The 23,423-nt window shown below is 41.2% G+C and overlaps 1 protein-coding gene across 4 annotated transcripts in view; it reads left to right on the forward strand.

The window, feature by feature from the left end:
- Positions 1–23,423, forward strand: part of LOC126251499 (troponin I) — a 148,421-nt gene that overhangs the window by 111,053 nt on the left and 13,945 nt on the right. For all 4 annotated transcript variants that reach the window (XM_049951973.1, XM_049951972.1, XM_049951974.1 and 1 more), the window contains one exon: positions 6,914–7,520. In XM_049951973.1, coding sequence (XP_049807930.1) covers positions 6,914–7,520 — 607 coding nt within the window. The remainder of the gene's footprint in view (positions 1–6,913; positions 7,521–23,423) is intronic.

The raw sequence follows: 23,423 nt of genomic DNA on the forward strand, positions 1-23,423 counted from the left end.
CCAAATACACATAGTGCGATTGTGGTATTAGCGACCGCAGTGCATAATAACAAGTAGTAGTCTGCCATCTTGAAATCTGATGAAAAATATGATGACAGTGTAATATCCCTTCTCTAGCATCACATCAAAGATCTTTTTCAAAAAAATTTGATGAATATTTGATCATATTTCTTTGTCAAAGAAATATGATCGTGTAATACGCCCTTAGCCCTGTTTTGTAGTATCTCAGTGGATTTGAATTTCTTGTTGTAAGAACTAAACATACCAACACCATTTCCATTAACCTGTCCTTTCCTAACACCCTCAAATTTACCCCGAAAATCACTGCTGTCTATTTTGGGCTTTAGCCAGCTTTCCATACCTAGCATTATATGAGCTACACTGCTTTTCACAGCTGCTTCAAAATCTGGACTTTGTTGCAAATGCCTCAGAAGTTGGGCACTAGAATTTTAATCATTGCATCTGTTGAGGTCATTTCATTGGGTCTTCCACTAATACTTTGGGGTCTTCTGCAGCTCTCATTATAACTGGACTTAATGGACAGTCACCTCAACACTATTGTCCATCCCACATGGAGTCCACCATCTAGGTAGCAGCATGTGACATGCATCTCTGGCCTGATTAGGTCATCATGACAAATCTCAACCCTAAGAGATGGGATACGACCAGGATGCTGCAGTCTAGCTTGTTACAGAAACTACAAAGTGTCTGGTTCAAGCATTCTATTCATCACAGAACCAGAGCACCCCAATAAGTTCTGAGAACAATTTGCACATTGTGAGTATACCACAATGTGGAGTTGGTTGTACATTGAACCATAATGGCAGCGGAAATAGCCTCTTAGACATGCTGGCAACAGTGTGCACCAGGTGACCCTTCACATGCCTTAATGTCATTTCCTAAGAGGTACCACAATTCAGCATTTATTTGAACTGCTGATGAACCCTGGCAAGAGACACATCAGGCTTCTCAACAAGTGAAGTGTCTCTCACTGGGTCAGTTACAATGAAAGACAGCAATTAAAATTTGACGGTTAGTGAGAGTGATGTAATATCCAAAGCTCTCCCTTGTGACTGCCTCCCCTGTACATGAGTCTAGACCTACCATTCACATGCCACTCACAGCTGAGAGCAGTGACAGATCCTGTACTTCCTGCAGAGGAGACTGTATCCATCACAGATGATAGTACTTGAAGTACCTCGGATACCTCTGTGACACAACTCTCGGCAGATTGCCTGACACACCCATTTGAAGCTGCTTCAAATTGCTTGACAGCAATCAGAGCAATTTCCAGCAGCTTACAAAGAGCAACTAACTCATTTCACATTGAGAACAGCATTCACGGTGTGGCCACCCAGTGCAACGTTCATCTCAATACTAAACAAATAACTTTAATTTAGCCTCAGTGCTATTGCTTTAACTCAGGATCGATTACATAAGAATGATTTCAGGTTGTGACACCCAAGAATATTGTCATGTAAATAACAAAAGAAAAACTGGACATAAAACTTACTTCATATCTTGAATGTTTGTTGAGTTATGTTCACTGACAGATTAGTGTAACAATGTCATAAACAGTAAAGATGTATGAGAAATGTCAATGGTATACACTACTGTTGAAATCGAGAACTATACCAGAACACAATATGACAGTTACAATGTATACAAATCTCAAGTACCTACACTGTAATAAAGGGGAAATGTATTCCTGAAAAGAAGTCACTGAGAGATTTACACAATACACACAATGCTCATGAATGTACAAGTATTGTCAAAAATGTAACTTTCATCAAGTAAATATAGAATGAAATTAGGGAGAAATGACTGCTTTGAATGAGGATACTGTTCCCAAATGTTTCTAAAGAGCACAGATATAACTCCCCAGCATATTAAAACTGTATGCTAGACCAGTACTCAAAAAAGGTCGAGGTCCCAGGTTCAAATTCTGGTCCAGCATACAGTTTTAATCTGCCACGAAGTTTCATTTCAATACATACTCCACCACAGAGTGAAAATTCATTCTGGATCACAAATTAAATTAAAACTGTTTGCCAGTCTGTGACTTGAACCCAGGACCTTTGCCTTCATGGGCAAGTGCCCTACTGACTGAGCTGTCTCGAGTACCTGGTCAGCAAGGATATATGATATACGGAAAATACACTTGAGAAACCATAAAATTATGAGACAGAATTTCTGGCCAATACTTATCTTCAGGACGTAAAATAACAGTACTGCCAAGAGGCACATATAAACATATATGACACTTTCCTCACTCTCAGAACCAATAGTTCATTCCTCATTGTGGAGACAGGGATAAAATTTTAATTTCGTTTCCCTCTGTATTTTGTTCTAGCTGCATACATCTGTTGATTTCTTAATGTCAGTCAATCATCTTGATGCTGAATCTACATTCCCAAAAAACATCCAAGTGATTGTCTGGATTTTTATCTGTCATCATCATCATCATCATCATCATCATCATCATCAGTAGCAGCAGTAGCAGCCATTTACTATCCACTCCTGGTTATACACCTCTTACAGACTTCTTCGTAACAATGATCATCAGTTTTTTGGATCCATATTTGTCCAGATTGTTTCTTTGATCTTCAATTGGATCATCCTCTAGGTCTTTTCTTGTCATGGAGAATCCAGTGCAGAATCTCCCTAGTCCAGTTTTCCATCATTTTGCCTCTCCATATGCCCAATCCATCTTCATTTCATATTTGTAAAGGTCACTACCAAAAAATGAACTCCTGTCTTTTCTGTGATCCATTTGTTTGTTTTTCTGTCCCTTCTTGTTATGCTTGACTCACATCTTTCCACTGCTCACTAAGCAATTCTCAGTTCTGGAAATGTTTGCGTAATAAATGTTAGCACTCACAATATATACTAGTTACAGACTTCCTTTTTATGAGAAGTTGGAAATTTACTGAGTACAGCATTTAGTTTCCCAAATGGACTGCTAGCAACTTTTACCCTCCTAATTATTTCTTCAAGTGTTTATCCACTTGTTTTCAGTTGTCCTAAGTTCATACATTCATCAACTGTTTCTATAATTTCATAATTTATCTTTACTATTTTCGTAGTGGAATACTGATTATGCAATAGATTATTTTGTCTTACTGTAATTAATCTTCAGGCCTGCTGCTGTACTTGCTCTGTTCAGTTTTACCATTCTTTGCTGATGTTTTCTTGGATCTGAGGAAAACAAAACAATATCATCTTTAAGTTCAAGGTGGTTCAGGTAAGATCAATATTCACTCCATTCTAGTGATATGAAAACTTCTTCTAAAGCTACAGCTACTCACTAGCTGTAATCATATGAAGCATCAGCAAATTCATACATGTACATTTTATTGCTTGGTTTTCAAGCGTTGGCAGCACCAATTTTATTGTTAATGTTTGCATTTGTTTTCCACAGTTGCTAATAATAACTTCCAATTACGTTTTATTGATAAGGAAAATTCCATCTTTTGCACTTGCAATTAATTCTGGAGTGCCAGACATGTTTCACTTATTCATGTTATGCATTTTCAGTGCTCTGTAATACAAGTAAAATTACTCAAATCAAACTCCAGCATAGAATGTAACAATATTATGAAAAGGATAGTTGCTACTCACCATATAGCAGAGATGCTGAGTCACAGATAGGCACAACAAAAAGACTGTCACCAAAGAAACTTTTGGCCAACAAGGCCGGTGTGTGTGTGTGTGTGTGTGTGTGTGTGTGTGTGTGTGTGTGTGTGTGTGTGTGTGTGTGTCTTTTTGACAAAAGCCTTGTTGGGTGAAAGTTTATTTTGTGACAGTCTTTTCGTTGTGCCTCAGCATCTCCACTATATCATGAGTAGCAACCATCCTTTTCATAATATTGTTATAAAATTACTTAATTATACATATTTTTATATGAGATTTGTAGTGACTCTTTGATTGTTTGGATCTACATATTTCTATTTACAATTATATGTTTGTGTTTTTTACTTACATTCATTTTTGTGTCCCGTTCATGCACCCATTTACTGTTCTATAAATGATAAATCTAAATGGTACAGCTTTCTTCCAGTAAATATTTATTTGCCCTAACCCATGATCCAGAAAACTGCACATGCTTGCACTGCTCCAGAGCTGAGTCACAGCTCATGGGAACTGACTAACAGATCATGGGAGAGTGGAGTTGGGTCTTGGGGATGGGATGGAGGAATGGCGGGTGATAAGTCACTGTGTGTGCATGAGTAAATTTTTTAAAATACATTTTTATGGGAAACTTAATTTAAATACTGGTCTTCTATTGTTGCTCTTTTGGACATTGAGAATATTTTCATTTTTATTTTTGGCCTTCTGTATAAGATACTCTTTGTGTAGTGTGAGCATTCCATTTATTTTGTTATTATGGGAAAAGATTGCCATGTCTTTTTTCACTCCAGTGTGATGGTGGTTTTCCTTTATTAGATGTTCAGCATATGTGGAGAGGGTACATTCACTCTTCAATGCCTTTATATGTTCTTTATACCTTATGTTGAAATTTTTTGCAGTCATTCCAATTTATTTAGAGCTGCAGCTAATACATGTTAGTTCATCTATTCTTGTGTTTCTATATTTCTCTCTCTCATTTGTCACAGAACTTTTTATTTTATTTTGTAGTGTGCTGTTTTCCTCATAGTTTTTGAAGATGTTACTAATTTGTGTGTGAGCTGGTTGTGGTATGTCATGGTGGACCATTTTTTGTTGAGGGGTCATGTTTTCTGGTGTGAGTGTGCACACTGTCTGAATTGCTCAGTCTGCTCCTTCTAGTACACTTTCATGCTTCAACCCAGGTCAAGACATAGACATCACAGGATGTAGCAACAGGGCCACCAGCCTGCCAGGTCTGAAGATTTGGATGAGACACATCAAGCACTAAAACTCAGAACAGCACTGCTTACACAAGTTTTACCAATCTCCAACTGTTTCTGAATCTCAAGGAACGGCAGCCACATGAACTATTTGCATGCTGAGCATGTGACAGCAAAGAGTCATCCAGTTATAGTTAGTCAATGTCAGTCAGTTTTCTGCTGCAGAGTGTAATGAAATTTGTGTGAAAAGTTGCAGCTCTTCTCCCCACACTGTTTGTGATGCAGTTTGGAGCGCTTCCTTTTTGTGTCTACTGACCAAACTTAAATCTTCTTGGGTCAGAGTCACATATGACTGATTAAGGTGGGCAGAATGAGACATGAGAGTTGTGGGACAAACTTTGGTTCACCTGCTGGGACCTGTCTGCCATGGAGCCCTACCAATGACTGTGCCACAGCCAGTTTAGCTCTGTGTATCTCACATAACAGTTGTTGGTTTCTTAGGGACTAACCCTGAGCTACATGTATCACCATCATCCGTTTCTTTGTGTATGTAGTTTCATGAAGCAAGTGAGGTCTGGCTTGCTTCCAAATTTCGCTAAGACCCTCTTGAGATCTGGTTCTAATGCCTTGGACACTTTCAATCTGTGGAATTTTGATAACCTTCATAAAACTTCACAAACTTTTGTTCATCTAACAAACTACTCATTATGTACAGGTTTCATACTTAAATTGCAGCAACAATAAATGCAGATGTAGTAGTGTCAGAACATGCTGTACGGCTACACTAAACCTTGAAAAAATACACTATATGCAGTTCAGAACTTGTGGATGGTTTGATGCCAGTATATGTCTAAAATATGATGACAAGCACATAAAGAAGTTGATAGTGTTAAATTTTGGGATTAAAATTCGATAATAAACTTAACTGGGAGGAGCTTACCATAGAACTGCTGAAGTGCCTAAAAAATCTCTATTTGCCGTGCGAATGTCATCACACATAGGTGGTATAAAAATAAAAAAGCTGGTGTACTATGTTTACTTTCATTCAATAATATCATACAGGATTACTTTCTGGGGTAACTCATCAAGCCAAGGTAAGGTTTCTCAAGCCCTAAAATGTGCAATAGGAATTACTCGCAGTGTTAGCTCAAGAATGTCCTGCAGAGGGCTGTTTAAGAAACTGGAGATACTAACTATTGCCTATTCCTTAATGCAATTTGTCATTAAAACTACATCTTTTTGTTTTTTAAACCAACAGGTCAATTCATGGAATCAATATTAGAAATAATAACGTCCACAAAGATTGAAGATCACATACTTTGGTTCAGAAAAGTGTCCACTATTGAGCAACACAATTTTCATAACATGCCAACAGCCATAAAAAGTTTAACTAATGATAAAGCTCAATTTGAGGAGAATCTAAAGTGTTTATTGGTAGCCAACTCCTTCTATTATGTAGATGAATTTCTGAGCAGCATCTAACAATGCATGTATGTTATTAATAATATCGCATAATGTGAATATTGCGTACAATCTGACATCTATACAGATTTTGTGCAGTAATGCGGTCATTGTAAATAAGCATCGTAAAATATTTTTTATATTTGTTGTTTGATGATGCAGTGGTACAATAAGATAAGAACTGTCATATGCACCTATTTCCAATTATCATTTGCACCTATATCCTTTTAAATGTAAATGTGCTTAAGAATTTTTTTGACTGGTTCCACATCCACAAGAGTAATTTCATTTGGGATCTGTGAAAGATACATTAGCATATCTGTTCTTAGTTTGTAAATATCCATTGTGCGTTCTTAATTTCTGACATGGTCCACATCCCAGAGGATCTCCTCACTATGGATCAATTGGAATGAAAAGTACATATTATAAACCCAATCTATATTTTTCACCATAGTCCATATCCTTCAGTTGCCTATAATGGTGATCTGTGAAATGAGCTATAAACTGACCAACATAACTGTCGCTAATGACTCAATAGTCCAATTTCCCAACACTATTCTGCAACCTGTAAAATATATTTTCAGTTTTCTCCATTGTCAGTTTTTAATTTTTTTGTTTTTCAGGGTGAGACTGTACCACAGACTCCAGTGTCCACAGAAGCACCGCCACTTCCAGACGTGGCGGCAGGAGAAGGAGCACCTCCAGCAGAGGGACAGGCAGCTCCTGCAGAGGGCGGAGCTCCTCCAGCAGAGGCTGCTGCACCACCAGCTCCAGCCGAAGGTCAGCCTCCAACCGAAAGTACAGCTGCTGCCGGCGAGCAGTCACCTGCAGGCACCGCTCCCACAGAGGGCGAACAGGCTCCCACTGCGGATACCCCCGCACCTCCCGCAGATACCCCCGCTCCTGCCACTGATACCCCCGCCCCTGCCGCCGATACCCCAGCTCCCGCCACAGATGCCCCTGCCGGGGATACCCCAGCTCCCGCAGCTGCGCCTGCCACCGCAGAAGGTGCCGAGGCCCCTGCTGCTGCGCCTGCTGGTGCAGAGGGTGCTGCACCTCCGGCCCCTCCTGCGGAGGGTGCACCGGCGCCTGCTGCAGATACCCCTGCTCCTGCTGCAGATACCCCTGCACCTGCTGCAGATACCCCTGCTCCTGCTACAGATACCCCTGCTCCTGAAGCTGCTCCAGCTCCAACTGCAGAAGTTCCAGCTCCAGCTCCAGCTCCAGAAGGTTAGGCAAAATGGGTGACAGTCACCCTTTTTTCATTTTTGCACTTTCAAGATTTTTTTGCACAGTAGTTCAACTGCAGTGCCGTTCTGTTTTGTTTTAACTGGTTTTTAAAAGCATTTGATTTTTGTCTGTGAAACAATTCTGACCTTAGTCTTTTCTTCTGTTTTTGTTTTCTTATGTCATGAGATTTTGGGTGAATGAAAAGACAATTGACTACTTATTAAAAATAAAAATAACAACTAGTCACTATTAATTACTCTTATGTATTCAAAATAGACCCCTTACTGTTTTCAAACTGACAAATTCTTCATCAAATAAAGCAAATGTTTTGTTTGACATGTTACTTATTGTGTTCAAAGCCTAACTTCAGCATTGTGACTTGTGACACAGCCACAGTAACTTGCAGTGGGGACTCATCACATAAATTTGAAAAGTCTGGTATCAAAATTTTCCATATTGCTCAGAAAGATAAAGAAAAGCAAGCACTTTTTACAGCACTTTTAGAAATACACTCAAGAGCTGAGCATTACACAGGCCTCGACAACTCGAGGCGCGTCCAGTGCTGTATGTCAAGCATTTTTCCCAATTTCAATGAAATAATGTTCATTTTCATTTTTATTTCATCTGATTTTGATCAGGACATCAGTCCTTCAGAGATGACCCATAATTTTCTATGGTACAGCCTTTAAATGACACTTAGACATAGTAGAAACCTGCTGATGTTCCACTGTCAGCACAATGTAAAAGACATCACGTAAAATATCTTCTGTTACCTGAAGATGGTCCTGTCTCTTCAGAACTACTAATGACTGGTTTTGAATCCATAGAGTAATTAACAGTGGCTGCTTTTTTATTATTATCAGTCAGGAACCACTTGTATTGTCATTAAATCAATACAAGGAAAGTGATTATGATTTGTTTTTAACTGTTTTTGTTTTTTGTCTTTTTGTGTTATAGTAATAGATTTTTTTTAATCTTTGATTTTTATACAGAATTGCAATTTTGAACATTTTCAGATCAATACCACAAAAGTATTTTTAATCAGTGCTTTTTATCTGAAACTCTCCTTTTTTCGTACTTCTTACTTTTCAATTAGATGGGAGTCCCAGGCTGTTGTCTAACATGAATGATCTTTATTCTGGAGAAAAGAACTCTGCTGTGCAGTTATTCCTATCATGAGTTTGCAATTCTATAACACTATTCCTCTTAGATTAACTTATATAAACCTCTCAGTTAATAACTTTAGTGTAATTTATGTACCAAGGCCACTATCCATCCAGGTATTGCACTCATGAAGATCACCAGATTTCCACGTGACTTAAATTCTGAATTTCCCTTTTTAAGATGGTATCAGGTACAGTTTCTTGTCATGACATGAAAAATAAGAATGACAGACAGGGACAGATTAACTTACAAATTTCAGCAATGAAAAAGATAATATTCTGAAGGATTCTGGTAAATAAAACTTTAGGCAGGAAATAACATTGCAAGATGAGAAAAGGAAAGATACAGCAACTACTATTGGTTAATAATGGGGTGAAAATGAAATTTAATAACAGAAGCTTTAATGAAAAACACATTCAATGAAGTGCAGAACACATAATAAATTCAGTGAAAGATAAAAAAAATTATAAAATAAATAAGCATACATATAAAGGAAAGATTAAGCTGTTCAGATTTTCAAGATTATCAAATGATCTACTATTCACTTCACATTTACCAGAATACATCATAGATATCACATGTAGATGTACTTGAGTGGTGATGACACAGACCCTCTCACTTCACCTTACCGCATAGAAGCTTATAGGCACACCCCACACATATATTTAAATCATACATAACTGTAAACACAAGTAAGATGATTCATGTTATACTGTATTATTACTTAAACTTATTTATTAGTTATGTAAACAAATTTACCTTTATTCAGACAAATAACAGTTTTAAAGCCACAGCCTCCAGCTGAAAGTTTACTAAACCATCCTCATCACTTGCTGTTGACAGTCATAAAATGAACCCTCAACCACTTTTTAAAATGTTTTATTTTAAGAAATTCAGTGTTAAATCGGGTGAGTAGATTCTTTAAATCTGTATACTTCTGCCTAAGTTGTTTTATTCATATTTCCAGAAATTCTAATTTTTGCCACACTTGCACATGGATGAATTTACAGCATTGCTTATTTTTATACTTAATGTTTTCTCTGCTAGTAGTTTCGTCATTATTTGATAATATATTTACAAATAAACCTCTTCTATCTCTTTAAGGTAATTTCATTTTTGTGCCCAAATTTTTCTATGATTGTCGCACTTGTGGTTATCACGTGATGCTGATCAGTAACAACACACTTTAAATATCGTAAATTAATTTATTAGACATGAAGCAAGAAGAACAAAACATGGCAGTACACAGGTTGTGTGCTGAGTGAGACATAGAACAAACCAGTTCAAAGAGATCAGAGACGAAGATAAGGCACTCTGCGCCAGAGACACCAAAGGCTTATAATAAGTCCTCAAAATCAATTCTGGAGGATGAGGAACATAGAGCTGGAACAGCATCAGGCTTCACTTGTGTTTCAGAGGGAGATTCAACAGTTTACTTCTCAGGGTGTATACACGGACAACAAAAAATAAATCCCAGATTTCCTGGTTAAAAATACATGGAAAAACCATGTTAAATGGCAGTATACTTTCTCTCAGAACTGTAAAACTTATCAATCCCTTGAACGGTAAAGGTTTTGTATAATTCATAACGTAATTCATCTTGCATTAGAGGAAATTTACTTAGAAAGCAATGCTTTTCAAAACAGCTGTTAGCAATATTTTCCCACAACCTGTTAGCAATAGGTTTGTTTCAGCAGTTGCTAGAGTGCCAGAAAACAAACATTCTGCACGTGCGAATCTAGGTTGACATGGGGAGCCTGTATATTCATACATATGAAGCATTAAGATATCTTACATATGTCATAAAGGGAACAGGGTAACAGAGGATACTCTGAGAGAGATGGAATTTCGAAAACCATACTACAATGCATGATTTAGTTTAAAGTGCACACTCATATGTCCAGATTCATAATGAAGTAGGCCACAACCTAACACTAAGCTTTTCAGTGTGACTTTCGCGGAGTAAACTTTCTTGGGGTACCAATACTGTATTACCGCCAACCGCAGTGGTCTCGCGGTTCTAGGCGCGCAGTCCGGAACCGTGGGACTGCTACGGTCGCAGGTTCGAATCCTGCCTCGGGCATGGATGTGTGTGATGTCCTTAGGTTAGTTAGGTTTAAGTAGTTCTAAGTTCTAGGGGACTGATGACCACAGCAGTTGAGTCCCATAGTGCTCAGAGCCATTTGAACTGTATTACCTTATATTTGGTTCTTTATTATGGCATAATGCCATATGTGCCAGAAGATGAAAATGTGCACATGAAATTCAGAAAGCAATTGAAACTAGCCAATAGTGTGGAATGAAACACTTTGTTCCAAATAAATTGACTGCCTCAGCAGAAGAGATTAATGAAAGCCAAATTTCTTTAGCAAACTGACAAAAATGACTTCACTGTTCTGCAAAGTGATTAATGCTTGACTGCCTAAAATGTGGAAATAAAATAAGATCACAAAACTGAAACTCATAACATATATTAGCTGCCTGTAATTATCTGAATGTGTTTTAATTCATATGATAGCTCCTGGCCACACAAATACATTTGTTTTCATTTGGCGTGAGAGCTGTAAACAAAAAGAAAACACCAAAATCACTAAAAGTAAACATGGATCATGTAGAGACTATCGCCTTCCCTCTACAACCCAGACTGCTCCACACAAGTAGAAATCTGGCAGCTTGGGCACACTAGAAAAATTTTTGTGGGTAGCATCTGGCTACTTGTTGTTGTTTATTGATGAAAGGAGAAAATATAAAAATGCAGTAAATGAAGCAGGCAAAAAGGAATACAAACGTCTCAAAAATGAGATCGACAGGAAGTGCAAAATAGCTAAGCAGGGATGGCTAGAGGACAAATGTAAGGATCTAGAGGCTTGTCTCACTAGGGGTAAGATAGATACTGCCTACAGGAAAATTAAAGAGACCTTTGGAGAGAAGAGAACCACTTGTATGAATATCAAGAGCTCAGATGGCAACCCAGTTCTAAGCAAAGAAGGGAAAGCTTAAAGGTGGAAGGAGTATATAGAGGGTCTATACAAGGGCGATGTACTTGAGGACAATATTATGGAAATGGAAGAGGATGTAGATGAAGACGAAATGGGAGATACGATACTGCGTGAAGAGTTTGACAGAGCACTGAAAGACCTGAGTCGAAACAAGGCCCCCGGAGTAGACAACATTCCATTGGAACTACTGACGGCCTTGGGAGAGCCAGTCCTGACAAAACTCTACCATCTGGTGAGCAAGATGTATGAAACAGGCGAAATACCCTCAGACTTCAAGAAGAATATAATAATTCCAATCCCAAAGAAAGCAGGTGTTGACAGATGTGAGAATTACCGAACAATCAGTTTAATAAGCCACAGCTGCAAAATACTAACACAAATTCTTTACAGACGAATGGAAAAACTAGTAGAAGCCGACCTCGGGGAAGATCAGTTTGGATTCCATAGAAATGTTGGAACACCTGAGGCAATACTGACCTTACGACTTATCTTAGAAGAAAGAGTAAGGAAAGGCAAACCTACGTTTCTAGCATTTGTAGACTTAGAGAAAGCTTTTGACAATGTTGACTGGAATACTCTCTTTCAAATTCTGAAGGTGGCAGGGGTAAAATACAGGGAGCGAAAGGCTATTTACAATCTGTACAGAAACCACATGGCAGTTATAAGAGTCGAGGGACATGAAAGGGAAGCAGTGGTTGGGAAGGGAGTAAGACAGGGTTGTAGCCTCTCCCCGATGTTATTCAATCTGTATATTGAGCAAGCAGTATAGGAAAGAAAAGAAAAATTTGGAGTAGGTATTAAAATCCATGGAGAAGAAATAAAAACTTTGAGGCTCGCCGATGACATTGTAATTCTGTCAGAGACAGCAAAGGATTTGGAAGAGCAGTTGAACGGAATGGATGGTGTCTTGAAGGGAGGATATAAGATGAACATCAACAAAAGCAAAACGAGGATAATGGAATGTAGTCGAATTAAGTCGGGTGATGCTGAGGGAATTAGATTAGGAAATGAGACACTTAAAGTAGTAAAGGAGTTTTGCTATTTGGGGAGCAAAATAACTGATGATGGTCGAAGTAGAGAGGATATAAAATGTAGACTGACAATGGCAAGGAAAGCGTTTCTGAAGAAGAGAAATTTGATAACATCGAGTATAGATTTAAGTGTCAGGAAGTCATTTCTGAAAGTATTTGTATGGAGTGTAGCCTTGTATGGACGTGAAACATGGACGGTAAATAGTTTGGACAAGAAGAGAATAGAAGCTTTTGAAATGTGGTGCTACAGAAGAATGCTGAAGATTAGATGGGTAGATCACATAACTAATGAGGAGGTACTGAATAGGATTGGGGAGAAGAGGAGTTTGTGGCACAACTTGACCAGAAGAAGGGATCGGTTGGTAGGACATGTTCTGAGGCATCAAGGGATCACCAATTTAGTATTGGAGGGCAGCGTGGAGGGTAAAAATCGTAGGGGGAGACCAAGAGATGAATACACAAAGCAGATTCAGAAGGATGTAGGTTGCAGTAGGTACTGGGAGATGAAGGGGCTTGCACAGGATAGAGTAGCATGGAGAGCTGCATCAAACCAGTCTCAGGGCTGAAGACCACAACAACAACAAACAACTGGGGTTTGTCCTGGATTTCCTGGGGCATGTGCATCCTGATTTCTAAAATCCTTTTTTATAATCTGAAGCAACAAATATTGTGTCCAAATAAGCACTAGTAACTGAAATGAATCAGCACACTTGTAAGCCATTTGTTCCACTTCATTGTTCTTAGGAATTGTACGGAACTTAACTCCTATCTATTTCCATTCTTTGCAGTGGTTAGTACAATTTACAATCACACAGTGAACCACTATCTTCACTGAAAAAATTCAAAACATACTCTCAGAACCCCTCAATACATTGATAACTGTAGCATAACTTCCCAATCAATCGTCACCCACAGATGATGCAGTTCCATATAGAGACATCGCAACATTAAAAACTTGCGTCATAATGCCTGGGACAATGACCCATGAACACATACTAGAGACTTAAAACACAGTCCAACAATGACAGCACATACAGTATTTGCTTATCAATATATGAAAATAGATAGTAAAAAATCATGCACAGAAGCATGCAGATTCCTGTCCTTTCCTCACACTTACATAAACAGTCATCACATAAAATGCTATTATAAAAAGACAGTTAGCTGGGAAAAAAGTACTGAACGTTATTTCCTGGTAGATGTGGCTAGCTGATCCCTCATAAAACATGAAAATTACAAACATACGTGGAATAAAATCACAAAACCAAGAAGGAATTGAGTGACATAAATGAAAATACAGGGTGACAATTATTGAACTATATGAAAATAAAATGTAAATTACTTACAAACTACAGCGTGTTCACACTTTATTCAACATCTAAACATCATTACAGATGTTTGGATTTAGATTATGACATGTTTGGTATGTCTGCCATCATTGGTGATGATGTGGTGCAGATGAATAGCTAAATTCTGCATGACCAGCTGAAATGTTGGAACATCAATGCTGTCGATAACCTCCTGAATGGCTGCTTTTAGCTCAGCAATGGTTTTGGCACTATTGCTTTACAACTTGTCTTTAATATAACCCACAAAAAGGAGTCTCATGTGTTCAGACATGGAGAATATGGCAACTCATGCCAATGGCCTCTGTGTAGTCCAGAGCCAGAATATGGTCCCCAAAGTGCTCTTCCAGGGCATTAAACACACTCATGCTTCGATGGGGACGAGCTCCATCTTGCTATAACACATCTTGTCAAAATCAGGTTCACTTTGGATAACAGGTATGAAATCATCTTCCAAAACCTTCACCTACCACTGGGTAGTCACCATGCCATCAAGGAATATCGCACTGATTATTCCATGACTGGACATTTCACACCACACAGTCACCTGTTGAGGGTGAAGAGACTTCTCAATCATGAAATGCAGATTCTCAGTCCCCCAGATGCACCAATTTTGCTTATCGATAAACCCATCCAAATGAAAGTGGGCTTTGCTGCTAAACCAAACCTACAGTGCATATAATTCCCACCATGCCCCATGGCCAACTGTGCAATTTGAACCATTCAGAAGTTATGACAATTTTATTTCATATAATTCAATAATTGTAGGTGTGCTTCTACGTCTGAAAGATGATATCTACTCAAATTTCGCACCAGTCACATAAGAGTGGAGCTAGTAGCACCACTATTAGGATGAAAATCAGGTTTGGTTTAAATACACACTGTAGTGGTCATGAGCATTAGTTACCTTTGAGATTGGAGATGGTGAGTTGATGTTAGTCAAGAATGCCTTCAAGATGACAAACACCCCAATATCTGCACCTCGCTGTGTATGAACAAGGTCATGTAATAGGACTACAAGAAGCTGGACATTCCTTCTGCAGTGCTGCAGAAAAACCTGTCAGTAACGTAGCCACTGTACATAATAGCTGACAGTGGTGGTCACAGGAATGTACAGTCGCAAGAAGACTGTGCTTCAGACACACAGTTCTGCTGAGATGGAAGACCACTGTGTCTGGCACATGACTCTGGCTTACTAACTGCAGCTGCAGTTCGCACCACTGTCACGGTCCGCCCCCGGTAGCTGAGTGGTCAGCGCGACGGACTGTCAATCCTAAGGGCCCGGGTTCGATTCCCGGCTGGGCCGGAGATTTTCTTCGCTCAGGGACTGGGTGTTGTGTTGTCCTAATCATCATCACTTCATCCCCATCGACGTGCAAGTTGCCGAAGGGGTGTCAAATCGAAAGAGCGGTCTACCCGACGGGAGGCCCTCGTCACATGCCATTATTATTACCACTGTCATGCAACAAATTGTTACAACTCAGTTACTTCAAGGACAGCTGCCAACAATACTCCCTGTAGCTTGCATTCCACTGACCCCACACGCCCACCATCTGCGACTTCAACGTTGTCAAGTGAGACTTCACTGGAGACCAAGGAGGACGTCTATTATGTTTTCTGATGAAATCTTGGTTGTGCCTTGGTGCCAGTGATAGCCAAGCATTGGTTAGGAGGAGGGTCTGCAGCCAACCAGTCTGTGTACTAGACCCACTGAACCTAAACCTGTATGGGGTGTGATTTTGTACCACAGCAGGAGCACTCTCTTGGCTATCCCACACACCTCAACTGCAAATTTGTATGTCAGTCAGGTAAGTTGACCTGACGGTGCCACCATTCATGAACAATATTCCAGGGGGTGTATTCCAATTGTATAATACTCACCCACATACTGCTGTTGTAACCCAACATGCTCTACAGTGTCATTATGTTGCTTTGGCCTGCTCAACCACAAGGTCCGTCTCCAAACGAGCATGTATGAGACATCATCAGACAACAATTCCAGTGTCATCCACAACCAGCATTACCCTTCCCTGTATTAACTGACCAAGTGCAATAGTCATGGAACTTCATCTCAGAAACTGGCATCCAGCACTTGTACAACACATTGCATGCACCTCTGCATACATGCATTCAACATTCTGGCAGTTACACCAGTTATTAATGTACCAGCATTTAAAATAATGACTTATCTCACATTTACATTAACCTGTGATCTTATAAATGTTAATCACTTAAACATGTTACCTAGACTAATGTATTCCTGAAAAGGCACTACTCTACATTAATTATTTTTTGGTGTTGCACTTTTTCTGTCAGTGTGTGTGTGTGTGTGTGTGTGTGTGTGTGTGTGTGTGTTTTATGTAGGAAAAGAGAGATTCCACTTACCATAAACAAGACACATCAAGCTGCAGACAGGCACAATTTAAAGATGCTTACACAAAGCTTGTGGCCACAGCATTCATCAACAAATGAGGAGCACACACCATTCATATGCACAAGCAAGCACACCACATATACACATGCCTGACAACTCTGGCAGCTCAGGGTGGAATCATTCTGGTCCAAGCTGCTGGAGCTGGTGGACATGTGTGAGGTGTGCTTGCTTGTGTGTATGAATGATGCATGTCTCTCTTTTGCTGATGAAGGCTGTGGCCAAAAGCTTTGTGTAAGTGTCTTTTAATTGTGTCTGTCTGCAACTTAATGTGCCCACTTTATGGTAAGTGGAAATCTGTCTTTTTCCTACAGTGTTGATATTCCTACCTGAAGTTTCCATTGTTTGACTGTATACATGGACAAACTGTCAAAATTTTAAAACTTCCTCAGATAATCATAGCTGGTTTGATCACTGAATATAAAAGGATGAGCGAGCCACTCTCAAACATATTAAAACAACCTAACCAGTAATTTGGGCTGGAGTCTGCACAATATACAATACCTTAAAACTTTTTCCAAATTCATCTTATTTTTAGAGTTATTTTCCCTAACTTTTCAGTGATGCAAGTGGTAACCATTGCTAAAATGTATTCAGTGTTCATCTGCATTCTGCCCACCAATAGCCCAGTGGTGTTGCTGCAGCTTATTCCATTCTTCCTGTTAAAGCTATTACGGCCACATACTTCTGCGATCCCCTTGAGTAAATAACCAAAGTAAATTTCAACTTCTGTGAGAATTCACTTGTTACCTGAATGGATGAATCATAGTTGAAGTTTGTTTGTCCACATCAGAATTCTTCATCTACCCTATCTTTCATTAGTGCTCTAGCATCTTAGTAATGACTCATTTAGAGAATACAGCTGGTATGCTGCATCTTCCTTTCATGTTTTTCCAGCTCATGTAAGCTGGGCTATAATGGTGATTTAAATGCTTGTGCAGGTATTGCCACAAGTGGTTTTGGTTCCTCATTTCTGTGTGGGTACGCATTCTTTTATTTAGTGATTTGATGATGGACAAGACCACAGGCTTCATGTAATTGTTCAACATTATAACTGTTGTTGTGGTCTTCAGTCCTGAGACTGGTTTGATGCAGCTCTCCATGCTACTCTATCCTGTGCAAGCTTATTCACCTCCCAGTACTTACTGCAACCTACATCCTTCTGAATCTGCTTAGTATATATATCTCTTGGTCTCCCTCTATGATTTTTACCCTCCACACTGCCCTCCAATGCTAAATCTGTGATCCCTTGATGCCTCAGAACATGCCATACCAACCGGTCCCTTCTTCTTGTCAAGTTGTGCCACAAATTCCTCTTCTCCCCAATTCTATTCAATACCTCCTCATTAGTTATGTGATCTACCCATCTCATCTTCAGCATTCTTCTGTAGCACCACATTTCAAAAGCTTCTATTCTCTTCTTGTCTAAACTATTTATCGTCCATGTTTCACTTCCATACATGGCTACACTCCATACAAATACTTTCAGAAACAACTTCCTAACACTTAAATCTATACTCGATGTTAACAAATTTCTCTTCTTCAGAAACGCTTTCCTTGCCATTGCCAGTCTACATTTTATATCCTCTCTACTTCGACCATCATCAGTTATTTTGCTCCCCAAATAGCAAAACTCCTTTACTACTTTAAGTGTCTCATTTCTTAATCTAATTCCCTCAGCATCACCCGACTTAATTCGACTACATTCCATTATCCTCGTTTTGCTTTTGTTGATGTTCATCTTATATCCTCCTTTCAAGACACTGTCCATTCCATTCAACTGCTCTTCCAAGTCCTTTGCTGTCTCTGACAGAATTACAATGTCATCGGCGAGCCTCAAAGTTTTTATTTCTTCTCCATGGATTTTAATACCTACTCCGAATTTTTCTTTTGTTTCCTTTACTGCTTGCTCAATATACAGATTGAATAACATCGGGGAGAGGCTACAACCCTGTCTTACTCCCTTCCCAACCACTGCTTCCCTTTCGTGCCCCTCGACTCTTATAACTGCCATGTGGTTTCTGTACAAATTGTAAATAGCCTTTTGCTCCCTGTATTTTACCCCTGCCACCTTTAGAATTTGGAAGAGAGTATTCCAGTCAACATTGTCAAAAGCTTTCTCTAAGTCTACAAATGCAAGAAACGTAGGTTTGCCTTTCCTTACTCTTTCTTCTAAGATAAGTCGTAAGGTCAGTATTGCCTCAGGTGTTCCAACATTTCTACGGAATCCAAACTGATTGATCTTCCCCGAGGTCGGCTTCTACCAGTTTTTCCATTCGTCTGTAAAGAATTCGGATTAGTATTTTGCAGCTGTGACTTATTAAACTTTTAGTTCGGTAATTTTCGCATCTGTCAACACCTGCTTTCTTTGGGATTGGAATTATTATATTCTTCTTGAAGTGTATGGGTACTTTTTTTTTTTTTAGGGCGCAAAACTGCTATGATCATTAGCGCCTGGTCCATGACTTAGGAAACAATAGAAACCGAAAATGGAAACCAGCAGAAATGGGAACAAAACTCAAAAAATTGGAGAAACTAAAAGCAGAAAGGAGGCTTAAAAATCCACAACAGAAAGGGGTGGTGGTCCCCAAAAAAAGCTTCAAATGACTGACATCATTTCACTGGCACTAATAAACTCGAGAATGCGATCGGCCAAGCGCGTGTCATCTGCTAAAATTGACGATATATCAGGCGACAGCTGTAGACGGGCGCGTAACGGAGTAAAATAGGGGCACTCAATTAAAAGGTGTGTTACCGTCCACAGCTGAGAGCAGTGGGTGCACAGTGGGGGAGGATTGCCGCTTAAAAGATGTCGATGGCTAAAAAGACAGTGCCCTATCCGGAGTCTAGTTAAAATTACCTCCTCCCGACGATGCGTTCGGGAGGAAGAGGTCCAAGCACAAGGAAGAGCTTTCACTTCCCACAATTTATTATGGGGAAGTATTGACCAATGTGCGTACCATAAAAGAACAACTCGACGACATAAAACGCTCCGTAGATCGGTGAAGGGAATCGACTGAATAGCTGGCTGAAGAAGAGAGACTGCAGCCTTGGCCGCTGGCCGCCTCATTTCCACAGATACCAGCATGTCCCAGGAGCCAGAGGAACGCCACCGAAACGCCCCCCAGGTGGAGCAAGCGCAGACAGTCCTGAATCCGGTGGACCAGAGGGTGGACAGGGTAAAGAGCTTGGAGACTGAGGAGAGAGCTGAGAGAATCTGAGCAAATAACATACTGTATCCGCTGATGGTGGCGGATGTAGTGGACTGCCTGGAGAACAGCGTAAAGCTCTGCAGTATAAACCGAACACTGGTCGGGAAGCCGAAATTGCTTTGGGGTGTCGCCAACAATATAGGCACTCCCTACACCTAACGATGTTTTCGAGCCATCAGTGTAAATAAATGTGGCTTCCTTCATTTGTGCACATAGAGCAGCAAATGCCCAACAATAAACAAGTGAAGGGGTACCATCCTTGGGAAATTGACAAAGGTCACGGAGCAGGCAGATCCGGGGATGGAGCCAAGGCGGTGCGGTACCCCAAGTTTTCAAGAAGGTTTTAGGAAAGCGAAAGGAAAGAGAATGGAGCAGTTGACGGAAGCAGCCTCCCGGTGGTAGTAGGGAGGAGGGGCGTCCTGCATACCCTATCTCAAAGGAGGCGTCGAAAAAAATGTCATGGGCTGGATTAGCAGGCATGGAAGACAGATGGCTAGCATAATGACTCAGAAGGACTGCTCGCCGATTAGACAGCTGAGGTTCAGCAGTCTCAGCATAAAGGCTTTCCACAGGGCTGGTGTAAAAAGCTCCAGACACTAAACGTAATCCACGGTGGTGGATAGAGTCGAGACGACGAAGAATAGACGTCCGAGCAGAGGAGTAAACTATGCTTCCATAGTCCAATTTCGAGCGCACTAAGGAGCGATAGAGGCGGAGAAGGACCACTCTGTCCGCTCCCCAGGAGGTACCATTCAGGACACGGAGGGTGTTAAGGGATCGCAGACAGCGAGCCGAAAGATAGGAAATGTGGGAGGACCAGCACAGTTTTCTGTCAAACATAAGACCCAAGAATTTAGCGACGTCCGAAAACGGAAGATTGACAGGTCCTAGATGTAAGGAGGGTGGAAAAAACTCCTTACGTCGCCAAAAATTAACACAAACGGTCTTACTGGGAGAAAAGCGGAAGCCTGTTTCGATGCTCCAAGAGTGCAGGTGATCGAGACAGCCTTGAAGACGTTGTTCAAGAAGGCTGGTCCGTTGAGAGCTGTAGTAGATCACAAAATCGTCCACAAAGAGGGAGCCCAAGACATCAGGAAGGAGACAATCCATAATCGGATTTATGGCAATGGCAAACAGTACAACACTCAGTACTCCATTTTCTTGGGAGAAAGTACGGGAGAGAGTGGTGTTCACCCGCACTCTAAATGTGCGCTCTGCCATAAATTCGTGAAGAAAAAGGGGCAGCCGACCTCGAAAGCCCCAAGAGAACAGTGTGTGGAGGATGCCTGTCCTCCAACAGGTATCGTATGCTCTCTCCAGATCAAAAAATATTGCTACTGTTTGGCGTTTCTGGAGAAAATTGTTCATGATATAAGTGGAGAGAGCAACAAGATGGTCAACTGCAGAACGATGCTTTCGGAAACCGCATTTGGCAGGTGTTAAAAGACTGCGGGACTCCAGCCACCAAGCTAAACGGCAATTCACCATACACTCCAAAACCTTACATACACTACTCGTGAGAGAAATGGGGCGATAGCTAGAGGGGAGATGTTTGTCCTTTCCAGGTTTCGTAACATCGCCATCGTCTGGGAAAAGTACTGTCGGTCCAAATTCGATTATAGATGCGAAGGATGTGACGCAGACTATGAGTCGATAAATGCAGCAACATTTGGGTGTGGATACCATCCGGTCCTGGGGCGGAGGAGCGAGAAGAAGAGAGTGCATGTTGGAGTTCCTGCATGGAGAAAACAGTATTATTGCTTTCGCGATTTTGAGAGAAGAAAGCAAGAGGTTGCACTTCCGCTGCATGTTTCTTCAGGAGAAACGCTGGCGGGTAATTTGAAGAGCTCAAAATCTCAGCCAAGTGTTTACCCAAGGAGTTAGAAATTGCGACGGGATCCACTAACGTATAACGCGTGACAGTGAGCCCAGAGACCGGGGAGAAACTAGGCACGCCAGATAACCGTCGAATTCGACTCCAAACTTCCGAGGAGGGAGTGAAGGTGTTAAATGAGCTAGTAAAGAATTTCCAGCTCGCCTTCTTGCTATCACAGATGATGCGACGGCATCGCGCACGGAACTGCTTATAGCGGATACAGTTGGCCAAAGTAGGTTGGTGGCGGAAAATGCGAAGAGCACGTCGCCGCTCACGTATTGCATCATGGCATGCCTCGTTCCACCAAGGAACTGTTGGGCACCGGGACAATTCGGAGGTGCGTGGTATTGAACGTTCCGCAGCTGTAAGAATAACGTCGGTAAGATGTGTGACCTCATCATCGACACTAGGAAAGTGACGGTCATCGAAAGTCACTAGGGACCAAAAAAGTGTCCAATCGGCTTGGGCAAACTTCCAGCGTCGCGGGCGCATATATGGCAGTTGAGGCTGCAGTCTAAGGACACATGGAAAGTGGTCACTCGAGTGTGTATCATCAAGGGCGAACCATTCGAAGCGCCGAGCTAGTGGAACAGTACCGACCGAAAGGTCCAAATGAGAGAAATTTGTCGTTGAGGCAGACAAAAATGTAGGGACCCCAGTGTTGAGGCAAACTAGATCCGCTTGGTGGAAGACGTCTAGCAATAGTGAGCCACGTGGACAAGGATGTGGAGATCCCCAAAGCGGGTGGTGGGCATTGAAGTCCCCAACCAGCAAATAGGGGGGTGGAAGCTGACCAAGAAGATGAAGGAGATCAGCTCGTGCCATTGGTGTGGACGATGGAATGTATACAGTACAAAGAGAAAAGGTATATCCAGAAAGGGAGAGACGGACAGCGACAGCTTGGAAGGAGGTGGTTAAGGGGATTGGGTGATAATGGAGAGTATCATGGAGATGAATCATGAGTCCACCATGGGCTGGAGTGCCTTCAACAGAGGGGAGATCAAATAGGACGGACTGAAAATGGGGGAGAACAAAGCGGTCATGGGGATGCAGCTTTGTTTCCTGAAGACAGAAGATGACCGGCGAGTAGGATCGTAAGAGGATCGACAATTCATCCCGATTGGCTCGAATGCCGTGGATATTCCAGTGGATAATGGACATCGGGTAAACAGAAAATGGAGGAATGTGACGAAGGTTGCCGTCAACTCAACGACTACTCAGAGCTTGCGACCGACAGCATGGAATGGCATTCAGCCGAAGGCAGAAGATCCTGATCCATAGGTTGGTCAGGAGCAGCTCCTGCCACCAGCGATCGGCCGGTTGATCGGGTGCCAGCAGTGCGCCTCGGCGACACAGAAGGTGGCCGAGGGCAATTTCCGCCAGGTGGTGCTGTAGATGGGACACGCCCTGGTGGAGAAGGAGATGAACTGGGCTTCTTATTAGCCTTCTTGGAAATATGAGGTTTAGATGAAGGAGGAACTGATGGTTGTGAAGTTGGGGTACGTAAAAAATCTTCACGAGTATGCTCTTTTTTCGAAGTCTTGGTGTCTGACTTGTGGGCTCGAGATTTAGCAGAACCCGATGAAGGCTGAGCCATAGAGTGGGCAGGCGAAAGTGGTGAGGTTGAACGGGCGATCTTTGCGCTGGCCGATCTGACGACCGTGGCACTAAAGGTGAGGTCGCAAGTCTGCGTGGCCGCCTCCTTTGTTGGCCGAGGAGAAGCAAGGACAGTGCTGTATTTTCCTGTCTGAGGCCTGAGGCACGGCGGGTTGTCGACTGGCGAATAATTTTCGAGCAGCAAAGGTCGACACCTTTTCCTTCACTTTGATTTCCTGGATGAGCTT

Source organism: Schistocerca nitens, chromosome 4, assembly GCF_023898315.1.
Source record: "Schistocerca nitens isolate TAMUIC-IGC-003100 chromosome 4, iqSchNite1.1, whole genome shotgun sequence".
In the NCBI taxonomy this organism is placed as follows: domain Eukaryota; kingdom Metazoa; phylum Arthropoda; class Insecta; order Orthoptera; family Acrididae; genus Schistocerca; species Schistocerca nitens.